Source organism: Plecotus auritus, assembly GCF_963455305.1.
Source record: "Plecotus auritus genome assembly, chromosome: 5".
NCBI lineage: Eukaryota > Metazoa > Chordata > Mammalia > Chiroptera > Vespertilionidae > Plecotus > Plecotus auritus.
The window spans coordinates 75,789,735-75,802,815 of NC_137776.1; the positions used below are offsets into that span (position 1 = coordinate 75,789,735).

The following is a 13,081-nucleotide window of genomic DNA, read 5'->3' on the forward strand; positions in this document are numbered from 1 at the left end:
ATTCTTGCAGTTTCTCAAACATTTTATATACCCTGACTTCTGGGCCTTCAGGAATGCCATCTTTCTGGAATATTCTAAAAGCATTCCTTCCTCCTCCTGTTTATCTGATTTAACTTGAATATATCATTTATATCAGCTTGCATACACTTCTTCCAGGGTACAATATCTAAGATTAGATGCTTCTGTTGTTGTTGTTTCAATAATACCTTATACTGACTATATCACAATATAAATATGTATTGAAGTCACTTGTTTAATTATAATAAATGCTTTTATCTACCAGACTGTAAGCACTCTGAGAAATGAGTGTTGGACATTATATTCCCAGTGCCTAATACTACTCATTCATTCATTCTTTCTAGGTGATGTATCTCTAAAAATAAGAACTCTATCTGCTGTAAAGTTCTCAAAATATTTTTAATGAATAAAAGTTTGAAGTAGCTTTTCACTCTACAGAATAGGAATCTGGAATTAGAGATGTTAGGCATCTGCTCAAGGTCACAAATTAATCTACATATATAAAAGCCTAAGCAACCATCTGACCCTTCAACCATTCGACCAGTAGCTATGACACGCACTGACCACCAGGGGGCAGACGCTCAATGCAGAAGCTGCTGAGCTGTGGTGGTTTGGTAGCTGTGATTCTCAGGTGACACACCCAGAACCAGATAGGATGGAGCCCCATTCCAGGGTGTATCACCCAAGAACCACCCTGTCATATCCTGGACCCCTCAGGGGATGTCGGAGACCTGGTTTCGGCCTGATCCCCGGAGGCCAGGCTGAGGGACCCCACCGGTGCGAATCCATGCACCTGGCCTCTAGTTAGTAATAAAGCCAGAATTTGAACATATGTTTGCTTAATTACAAAGCCTGTGTTCTCTATACACAACACTATATAAGATGTATAAAATTAGGTTTTATGTAACAATGAAAGAGCAGAAAAATGAAGACAATTTGTGGTACACTGTTCTCTTATGATTTTCTCCAAAATTAATTTACTTATTGGATTTTTGAAGTGTGTCCTGTGTAAGTACCAAATATTAACAGCCACAACTAGTATCAGTATCAATAAATGTTATATATATTTTGTCAAAGGCTATATTCCTATAACCTGTGTAATTTTAAAGGGAATTATTTCCCATACCTATATTTAATTACATATTAAATAGGTAAAAATCAGAATTAGGTTTAATGGAGGGCATAAGCCATAGAAAGAATTAAATTTTTCACCTTTCACAAAATTTTTCTATCTTTTTTTTTTTTTTACGACTGTATTATCAACAAGGTATAATGAAGAAATAGTGTATGATGGAATTAGTCAGATTTCACGCTTACACTTACTGTTTATGCATTGTATCCTCAGGCAAGTTACACTGTTTCCTTTTACAAAATGGAGTTAGCAATAACAATTCCTGGGCTGTTAGTTAGAATGTAGGTAATAGTTATATGTGGCTAACCTAGTATATCATACTCGATAAATAATAATACATAATATATTATAGTCTCTTTCAGGTTTACACTCTTCTAATTCAGGAGCCCTATAATGTCCCTACCTTGCTATTTATTTTAACTTGAATCTCCACATACTTAATCATGAAGGTCAAATTCATATATATAGAATGTGAACTAATACTTTCAAACCTATGACAACTGGATTTTGAGACTTCAGTAATAAGTTACTTATAATTATCCATTTTGTGGTCAAGGAGGAAGAATAAGAAAATTATTAGGGCTTAAATGAGCTGAGACAGGAAAGAAACATAAATTGGATCTGAAAATTACCTCACTGGGAAACATTCTTCTAAGCTTTGTATACTGGATAAAAATAAGTACTATACCAACCACGATTGCCCTTGAGAGAGAGGGAAAATTGTTGTAATTTACATAATAGCATACATATAACCTGGCAATAAATTTTAAGTGAAAGATATAATAGATAAATTGAGCACACTACCTGCAAAAATAGAAGATTTTTTAACAGTCCATTAATCCATAATAAATATTTGATGAGGTTGAAGTAACTACAGAAATAAAATATAGTTTTCTTGCTGTAATTGTAATGTGATAAAATATAAGCCATTTTGGTTCATAATTTTTCTTTTTTCAGAGTAAATCAGGTAATATTTTCAAGTGTCCTGCAATTTGTGGCCCAGGGAAGATCAAAAGTTAAATATTTATGTAAAATCAAGAAAGAAAATATTATTTATAACATTAAAACCTTTGCCAAATACTCCATAAAAATTCATAATGGTATTTTATTAGAACAAGGATACAGAAAAAAAAACTGAAATATTTAGATACAATTTTCAACTTTTAAATTAAAGCTAATATAGAAGGACAAGGGTGATGTTAAATTTATTTTAAGAACTTCGGTTTTGTTTTATTTTTAGGGGTAAAATATATTATCACTAGACATCATTTCTCTGTCTTCATGAGGTACTAGTGATAGAATATGGAAGAATTATGGATACAGTATTTTCCAACATTAGTGAAAAATTAGGGGCCCTATATTTAAATTTTCTGATAACCCTAGATTTAATTTTTGATGGAACTCTATAAATAGTATGGCGCATTTGACCACTAATAAACAGAGAAGAGCCAAATATAACTTTAACATTTATTTGTTTACAGGTTATTTATTTTTCTGAAATTCAGTTATTGTGTTTTATTGGAATGCTGTGATAATCCTAGGAGTTATTCAGGTGGTGATCCCTGATTTTTGTTTGTTTGTTTATTTGTTTTTGCTGCATTAATGGCTTTCAGGGTGTTGTGCATTTCTCAATGAGGATTATCCTGACTTCTTGGTTTTTTGGATTTACAGGATCCAAGAGATCATGTTACAAACCAAGAATCTATAACTAGAAAAGCTGTGTGATTTACCAAAGGTCACACTGCTTTCATAACAAAACAGGGATAAAACATTAGTAACTTTATTCCCTTACACGTGTCCCTTCAGTTAATGCCTTTGTTCTTTTTAATGACTCGAACCTTCTAGTTTCCAAGAGTTTTTTCTTTATATAATTTTCCTCTGGGTCCTATAAACTAATTCAGACTATGAGGTTACCAAGAGAAATGATGTAACTCAGTATTATGTAAAAAAATAAATCAGAAATAAAATGCAATTATCTAAAAACATATTATACACATATATGTTTCTCATGATCACTGTGGGTAGAAAGGGTATGACTCATTTTGTTAAAGATTGAAGATACTCTGGATTTTAGATTATCTTATTCATTTTGTAGGGTGTTTGTTTACCCTTTGGGAGCTAATTTCCAGATTTCTTTTTACTTTTTTTTTTTAAATTAGAATCTAAGAAATTAAAAAACAAAAAAAAAAACAAAACTTAAAGGTCAAATGGAAAATATTCTAACCAGTAAAATACCCACCAAATATCAGAAATTTCCAAATGCTGGGGCAGTTTTTGTTTTGTTTTTTGTAAAGCTTGTGGTAATGGTTTATATGCTTCTAAGTTTACAGGAGAGAGATTTAAAAATGTGTATTAACCTGTTATAGATGCAAAATTATGTAAAGTTTCTTTCTCTGAAAATTAGATATCATCATATCTTACAGTCTGCATTTAGTTGCTTACTCATTGAACCATAATTTTGTAGATACTCTGTTTTGTGTCTACTGTTCAGCTTCTAAACATTAGATATACTTATCAAAGGAAGAAAACATATTTGGGCAACATTCATGTTGATTCGTGAAACATAAATGTAAGTTTTCATTATCTTGTCAGTTAACAAAAGAAAACTCTCTTAGAAGTATTGATTAAATCATACCTTGGGCATTTTCACTTTTCTTTCCAATACTTTTTTTTTAATGTCAGAAGATTTGTTGGGTTACGTATGATATAGTCTATCCTTTGATATAGTCTTACATCTCTACATATCAGTGATTGCCTTCTTCTTACATCTATCTTTGAATGATACTTAGGCTCTAATCCCACTTTGCGGTATTCAGAAAGTTAAATTTATTCAAAATTTATATAACAATTAAACTAATTTTATTGAGTTGCTTTGTTTTGTTTTTACTTTCAACTTATGATATTGACATCTCTCAGAGGCAAAGTTAGATCTAACTTTCCTACTTTGGCTCTCTGTATTGAGAAAAGGCCTTTTTTCTTTTAAAACATATGCACATGACTTTGTAGCACTGGAGCATAGAGCTTCACCCAGCTGTTACTCTCTGAGAGGAGGTTGAGTCCCTTGGTGCAGACAGTTGACATCTATCCGTTTTACTCACAGTATTATGAATCCAAAAAGTCCTTCATCAGATGATTCTCCTTGGTTTTCAGTCACTGGAAAGTGCTCATTTAAAAGATATTAAAAGTTTGTGTATCCTATGTCCTCAAGAAGTCACTGTCACTATATGTGTTTAACTAATGTTTCCTCTGTATCGTTTGTGGAAAAAACAGAAGTGGAGCTCTGATTAAATTAACAAATGAGATACAGATGAAGTCAAGCACAGCCTATAACATCTTTCCTATTGGATGTGTTTATATCTTTCACAGAATTCCCAACTTGTGAGCCACTAACTCAATTTATATGCAAAAGTGGAAGGTGCATTAGCAGCAAATGGCACTGCGACTCTGGCAAGTACTGAATGTGCACTGTGCTGCACTGATTTGATTGGGGGCCTGGCTGTCTGTGCTGCTTTGCCTCCTACAGAGTGGTTTGCAGAGAGGCGTGCAGAGTCAAGCACAATGGCTGGAATGAGTGGTGAGAGGGCAGCTGGCACACGGATAGGGATTAGCATTAAGGATAATGGAGCTCAGTATCTGTCCCATGGGGCTATGATAGGCATTTGTTTTCAGTTATTATGCTGGACACAGTCTAAGTCTACAAACATGAAGTAAAAAGGGGACAATTGAAGAAATGACCTGGACAATTCAGGTTCCCCAAGGTATATATGAAAAATGCTCTGTAACCCAGGATGGAGTAGTGTATAAATTATTATATAATAATCCAGATGGTCTCAATTCTGTCACCTTGCTTTTTATGTTCAAATGATGTTTTTTTTTCCTTATACTCATTTGTATTATCATCATAAATTATGCCAAATACAGATAAATGAATTAGATATAATCAATGCATTCTTAGCTATTGATTTCAATGTAACCTGTTTTCACTTTATATTTCTCTCCCTTCCCTTTTGCAATAGTTGCTAATAAACAATATAAATCATTGCTAATGATAGTGTACAACAATTTCCCAGTGTAAATACACACATAGGAGCTAGTGGCGGGGGAGGGTTACACAGTGGCCCTCATATTGGAAAATGGGGAATGAGGGATTGAATGGAAGATATAAATTCTGATGCATGGATATGGTAGTCAAAATAATAACTTTCCACAATACTTATGTTGCTAACTATATCATTTCATGAAATTCCTACAGTCACCATTGTCGTCCCACTTCATAATTATATTATGCTGCTTAGATTTAGTCAGTAAGTGGTTGATCAATTCTGCGTTGAAATAGAAATTAAGCTTCAATATTCAAAGTCAGGATTCTTTTCTCTTAATTTAGTAGTTGTATCAAATTAGAAGTGAAACAATATAAAAAAGAAAACAATTTCCCACTGTTCATGGGAACTGTTGACCACTGATTTGGTGTGCTTTTTTCAATAACAAAAGAAAACTCTGAGGGGAAAAAAACACTTAGATATTTTGTAATAAAACTTGTCTCCCTGGATCAGTTTTCACTGGGTTTGCATTGACGTTTCTCTCCAGATGATGACTGTGGGGATGGGAGTGATGAAGTCGGCTGTGTTCACTCTTGCCTTGATCATCAGTTCAGATGTTCCAGCGGCAGATGCATCCCAGGCCATTGGGCCTGCGATGGTGACAATGACTGTGGAGACTTCAGTGATGAAACCCAAAGCAATTGTACCAAAGAAGGTTAGTCATTTTATGAATCTATGAACTCTCATTCTTAAGTTATATAATATTTGGATTATTTCAGAGTGAATATTATATAAAAACTAGTGACCTAATGCGTGGATTCGTGTACATTGAAAGGAAATTAATTAGAAGGTGGCTGGCAGGGTGGGACTGGGGTCCCTTGGCCTGGCCTGCAACTGCCTCTCTAACATCAGGCCAAAACTGGCTCTCTAACATCCCCCAAGGGGCCCTGGAGTGCAAGAGGGCACTCTGTGCAAAGTTGCTTTCGTACGGGGTGTGGAACGCAAACACAAGTGTGCAGTAAACCAGATTTGGGGCCAACAGTGCCCCAGCAACAACACAACCCACGGCTGAAGGTGGAATCGTGCAGCCCTGCGAGGAATTGGGCTCCCTCCTCTCTGGTCTCAGGGTGCGTCACCCGAGAACTGCCGATGCCAAGTCACTGCAGCTCAGCAGCTCTTGCATTGAGCGGTGGTCAATGTGCATCATAGCGGACAGTTGGACACTTAGCATGTTAGCCGTTTATATACAGAGATACATTGTTTATCAGAAAAAAATATATATATACTAGAGGCCTGGTACATGAAAATTCATGCACTGGACAGGGGGTCCCTCAGCCCGGCCTGCCCCCTCTCACAGTCCAGGAGCCCTCCAGGGTGGGAGGTGACCTGGTGACCAGGGGAAGGTGACGTCCCCATCAGACCTCTGCTGCTGCCACTGCCGGCAGCACAAGCCTCGGCTGGCCCTGGTTACCTGCGCCTCAGGCGGCCCTGGGCAACTGGGCAGCCACCATTCAAGGCTTGCCTATGCCTTGGGCCAGCCCTGGGGGGCTGGGGGGCTGAGGGGACTGAGGGACCCTGAGGCAGTTGCCGTGTGCCTGCTGCCCTAGTGGAGCTGAGGGGACTGGGTGCCGCCATCTTGTTGCTGTGGGTGCCGCCATCTTTGAGGGCATGGCAATCGATTAGCATATTCCCTCCTATTGGCTGTAGGTGCCGTCATCTTTGTGAGGGTGAGATGGTCAATTAGCATATTCCCTCTTTATTAGATAGGATAGAACTGTGTAAAATAATGTGCTGATCTCTTTCCTTTCACTCTTTCCTTTCTCTGGTTTCTCACCTTAATTCCTCCTTATATTTTAATCCCTTTTTCTCTGGTCTTTGCTTCCTACTTTCATCAAATGCTTTACTTTCATTAAATGCTTTACTTACTATATTTTAACCCCCATCTAACTTCTAAATGACCAAACCCCAAATCCATCCCAAAAGGAAAAAAAGAAAAGCAAACAAGAAAGGCATAAGTTTTCTTTTATTTCCACACCACATTTGTTTTCTTAAGGTTTGAAATAATCCCCTATTAAAAGGTGATACAGTTCAACTGATAGACTTTCTGGAAAGCTAGCTAATGGAGGAGGATATTATGACCATGGCTTTCAGCATAACCATGGGCAACTGGGTCTTGTCATTTGCATGAGTTACTTTGCAAATGTGATGAACAATAAAGAAATATTAATAAATTAGAAATCATGTGCAAATAGAACAGGAAAAAAACTATTAGGCTGTCAAACATTTATATAATCAGTAACATTTGAAAGTAGAACATTATTCATCCTTTCATTTATTCCACAAATATCTACTGAGAACTTTTTATGTGCCAGGTACTGTGCTTGGACTGAAAGGGTAGGTAAAAAGATAAGAAAGCATGATCCCTGTTCAGTTTTAAATTTATAACAGGCAAACAGACAAAAAATAAAGTGATTTATTTAAATGGCAGTGTTAGGGGAACCCTATACTATCCCATATAATGAGAGGCTAATATGCAAATTGACCGAATGGCAGAATGACCAATCACTATGATGCACACTGATCATCAGGGGCAGACGCTCAACGCAGGAGCTGCCCCCTGGTGGTCAGTGCTCTCCCACAGGGGAGCACTGCTCAGCCAGAAGCCGGCTCATGGCTGGTGAGTGCAGTGGGGGTGGCGGGAGCCTCTCCTGCCTCTTCAGCAGCACTAAGGATGTCTAACTGACAGCTTAGGGCCGCTCCCCGGGGTGGGGGGGGGAAGCGGCCCTAAGCCGTCAGTCAGAAATCCCCCGAGGGCTCCCCCAGACTGTGAGAGGAAGCAGGCCGGGCTAATGGAACCCCTGAGTGCAAGAATTTTGTGCACCGGGCCTCTAGTGCGATCATAAGAAAGCAATCATTTTCAAAGTCTTTTGCCAAGGAGATATATCAGTCTTTTGTAAATATTTGACAACCTATAAAATAGAAAGTTTCTGAAGTATTTTCTCTGACTTGATTCCTTTTGTTTTCTCTTCTCTCTCTCTCTTTATCCCTCTCTCCAACCTTCCCCCCTTCTCCTCATTATTTCACTCTGGCATTCTTTTATCTCTCAATTTAGTTGGTTCACTAGTATATATGAGCTATGCTTTTTTAAAAATGTCACGTGGAAAAAGTGTATGAAAATATGTTTTTATATTTTTCTTTGTATATTTGAAACATTCATCTGGGATGTGGTTGACATTTCATTGCTAAATTACATTTTGAATATAAAATGCATTTTCCCCTACCTCACAGATGTCTTTTAAGGATCCTCGTGAGGTGTACATCTGTGGCTGCTGGCACTGCCCCATAATATTCTGTAAAAGATAAATTGCCCCAAAGTTAATTTACTTTCATCTTAGACTTAAAATCCCATTCGTCTCATCAATGTCTATTTATCTCCAAGTTAAAATGCTCATTGCACATTAAGAAGTTTTGGAGAGATTGCTTTAGCCTCATGAGTATCTGAAGTGGGTGGCACACCCCCCTGTAGACTCTTTAGAGTTTTTTGGGGGTTTGAATTATTGTAGAATCAGTGACTATTTAATGTTAATGGCCTTCATCTGTAGAGCACTTCAATTTCACTAATAGATCACTGTAAATGATGTACTATCCATGTGAACGCCATGCATTTTTATATGATTATGGAAATACACTAAGGAAATGATCCAGATAATCTACTTGATTCTTGGACTTGTTTAAAGCAGAGGATGAGGAGAACTTCCTTAATTAATTTATATTTATCAGGTTTCAAATCGTACTAGGATCCCCTAGTCAAATACTATACTTGGTAAATACAGGTTATGTAATTGAAGAAAAGTAACAAGCTTGGATGACTTTGGTGCAGGACAATCCAGAGTATTTCAAAAGGCATTTCAATATTTGTATCCTTCATTATTGTGATTGTGTCTGCTGACATAGACATTGTAAAACAACTATGACCCACAGACATGCTAAAGATGATCAGAAAGCCATTCTGTGCATGTAGGGTTTGTGAAGCCATTGCCAAGGTAAAGTAGTAAGTTGATGCAATTAGTCATGTAATCCAGTCCCCAAACCTCAGGCGGAAGAAAGAGCAGGGCATTCTGGCTTGAGTTTCAAGACTGGCTGTCAAAACTGATCAAATCCACTGCATAATTGCTCAGCACCTTGCTTTACACTGCCTGGGGAAGCAGAGCATATGGTGTAGTTTTTTCTCAACTAACATTGTTTTTTTTAAAATACACTTGAATTAACTTTTAAGAGTAAGGGAGTAGGAGAAACCAGGACATGGAACATTCTGGATATAATTTCCACTTCAGAAAATTTTGGAATTTAAGTTTGATTCATATTCTCTCTAAACTACTTTCAAAAAAAGAATTTCTATAGTGATAATCACTGTCTTCATCATCAATATGGTGAATAAATGAAAAAAGTTCCCTCCTGAATTAATGTGTACTTATCTCTTCCCTCTTAAGGTTGTGCTGCTCTTTCCTCTCACTCCAAACTTCCTTGCTAGGTAAAACAACAACAACAACACAATATCTCTAGAAAGTGCTATATTTTCATAATTACTTTTGCATGTGTGCACAACCACTAGAAGCAAGAGTGGAATAGAAAGACAATATGGAGTAAATTGATTCCTTCCTTTGTTTAAATGCCTGTTTCTCATTCATTTAGCTCTGGTTTCTTTTTTATTCTGAATCCTTTGATTAGTATGTATTTCTATAATGACCCATTCATAAATCTACTGGGTAAATCTTTTTTTTTTTTTTCCAAGTGGAAAAATAGGTGAGGATGAACCTCAAAAATTTGGTATGAGGAATTTTCCTCTACAGACTCAGTACTGGCCATTTATTTAAGCATTGAAAGGTTTTATAAAAAATTATTTCACTTGTAGGGATATCAAGAATAAAGTTAAAACAATCCAGTCTTTTGTTACAAGTCTTTAACTCTCTGGCTGAAATGTTAAAAAACAACAACTCTGGACACATGTCTCATCTACAAAATACAGTTACATAGAATTAATCTTTTCTCATTGTTGACAGTTTAATTCATTTGAATTATGTAAACTTTCATTCTTATACTCTTTGGGAACAGTCTCAATCATATTTCATCAAAAAAAAAGGCATTTCTGAAGCAAACACATGAAAATTGTTCAGTATCATTAGACAGTTATTCCCTCTGGGGAATTTCAGTCTGAAATTGTTGTAAAAATGTATCAACATGGAGCTGATGGAGAAGGGGACAGATTTCCTCTAGAATAGATTTTGCCTCAATTTTGTAATTTATTCTAAACGGAACATAAATATGCCTCAAAGAATTGGATTTTTCTTTGCTTTGAAGAAAGTAAAGATTTATGGCCATTGTCTTTAACGCCTTTTGTTTGGCTGTCTGAAAGGGGATATTTACTGCCTACTGCACTAGATGCATGAAACTGGGTGATGCTGGAACACGTGATCTCTTATTTATATTGTGAATACAAATAATATGCAAATTTAAAATTAAGTATGTATTGGCCTTCACTTTTTATCTATAAATAATAATTTTAACAAGTTCTCAAATCCATTAGCACTTAAATGTATAACATTATTAATATTCACTCTCATACATGCTCCCATTTTTCTGCTGTTGATGTTTAACTTTGCTTCTGCTTTGGAAATTTCTGCTTTCCTTTTGAGCTCCTTCCTCATCCTTTCATCATTTATTCATTTATTTTTTCACCTTACTAATTTCCTTGTTCCCAAATTTAATAAGGAAATGAGAATAACTTCCTTTGTAGTTTCATAGTCAAGTATAATACTTAATGCACAGTGAATGCTCAGTAAATAATTACTTAGAGAGTCTATATCTTGAAAAAAATTATTTTACTCACAGAACTCACCCTTTATTTGTTTTGTCTTATTTATCTTTTAACTTTTATCTGTTTCCTCACTTCACCTCCAAACCCTGGAGTTAGTTTTCATGAAGATGAACAAGACCTAGGTACACTGATCTAGTCATGTGCATTTTCTTAATACAATATAATTTATTTATCTAATAAATATTTGCAATTTCAACCCAAGATTTAATAAAATAAAATAGGATGTCTCTCTTATCTTTTATTATATTATTTGTTTAAGTCTTATCTGGAACAGTATATTCTCATTAGTTGGTGACTCATTAGTTGACAAGCACTTTACATTTGTTATTCCATTTAATCCTCACAATAAGTTTTAAGTTAAAATATTTCCCTACAATTACACAGCTGCAGCTTCAAACACAGGGTGTCTGCTTTTTTTAATTTTTAAATGTTTTTATTGATTTTAGGGAGATATATATATATATATATATATATATACATATATATATATATATATATATATATAGAGAGAGAGAGAGAGAGAGAGAGAGAGAGCGCGCAAGAGAGAGAGAGAGACATCAATCAGAATGCCCCCTACTGAGGATCAAACCTGAAACCTGGGTCTGTGCTCTGACCAGAAATCAAAGTGATGACCTTTTGGTTCCTGGGATGAGGCTCAACCAACCACAGAGCCCCACCCACTAGGGAGGGGTGTCTGCTTTTTATTCCTATATCCAGATATATGCTTTTGCAACTATTGAGTTTACTCTCTCTTTTTTCTAATTTTCTATGAAGTAACATTTACATGATTTCCAAATAATTACTACCTTGTTCTCAATTGCACATTCAATTTTCCTTTGAAATGAGAAAAGAAAGATTTTTTCTACTTATTGATAGGCATTAATGAAATTTCCCAAAGGTCACTAGAAGGGACCTAGGCCATTACATTCAATAATCACAGTAAGTCTGTCTGTCTCTTTTCTTTCTATTTTTTTTCTCTCCCACAATTCTCCTTGACATATTGGATTCTGGAACTTCCTTGTTGAAATAGCTGTGGACATTCGCATAGAGAAAATTTTCTGGTACCCAAATAATATGCTTGTCTGCTTTACGAATTTTACCTCACAGACTCAGAAAATTTAGGAAACTGGAAGATAATTGAAAGATCATTTAGTTCAATTATTTTATTGTGCAGATGAGTAAAAAATCTCAGGTAGAAGAAACTATCCTTATGCAACAAAACATTAGGTTGCATCCTGGAAGGCGCTGATAATGTTTTGTGTTAGAGATGTTGAGACTGAGATCTTTGATCCATAAATCATCTTCAGAAGGGATTTTGGAACCAAATGATTATGCCAAGTTCTTTGAGGAACATCCAGTAAGGTCTGAAGTATTGCCAAACAAATAATAGCCTACCTAGGGAGGTTGAATCCATTCAGACAAGTACAGGTGTCAAAATCTGATTTGTAGCTGAAGACTTAGGTTACACATTTAAGCATGGAGAGAATGGAAATTTAAACCTAGCATCTTTTGACTTCCACTCTACTTCAGATCTCATCTCAGCTGAACCATCATATTTTTTAGCAGCACAGTGTAATCCTAACCACATAGCAATAAATACTGGACATAAACTCAGTCATCTGTTTTGTTTCTCTTTCATGAAAATATTCTGAGATATTTTCTATTCATATTTGCTAAAACACACAATCAAAGCAAACTGACCCCTTATTTAAAAACTATTGGCTTTGAATTTGGTGAAATTATGTTATGGACTCAGCAAAATCAGATAATCATCTGTCCTACTTTTTTAGTAAAAAACATGGATTTTTTCCTGGATAGAATACATTTTAAAATAAATGTAAACTCTATCTAGTTTTAGAGAAGTATGATATCTGTTTTCAATAAGATAGAAATTATCTGGCTTAAGTTTATTCTCTCACTGATTGGTTTATTTTCCTTAAGGAATGTTAATAGCGAGATAGCAAAACAATGTTAATTATTAAAGGAGTTTATCCATAAGAAGCCTCCTATTGTTCT

At 35.7% G+C, this 13,081-nt stretch overlaps 1 protein-coding gene across 2 annotated transcripts in view; it reads left to right on the top strand.

The window, feature by feature from the left end:
* Positions 1-13,081, top strand: part of LRP1B (LDL receptor related protein 1B) — a 1,782,191-nt gene that overhangs the window by 1,077,799 nt on the left and 691,311 nt on the right. For both annotated transcript variants that reach the window (XM_080670835.1, XM_080670834.1), the window contains exons 19-20: positions 4,517-4,597; positions 5,738-5,905. In XM_080670835.1, coding sequence (XP_080526961.1) covers positions 4,517-4,597; positions 5,738-5,905 — 249 coding nt within the window. The remainder of the gene's footprint in view (positions 1-4,516; positions 4,598-5,737; positions 5,906-13,081) is intronic.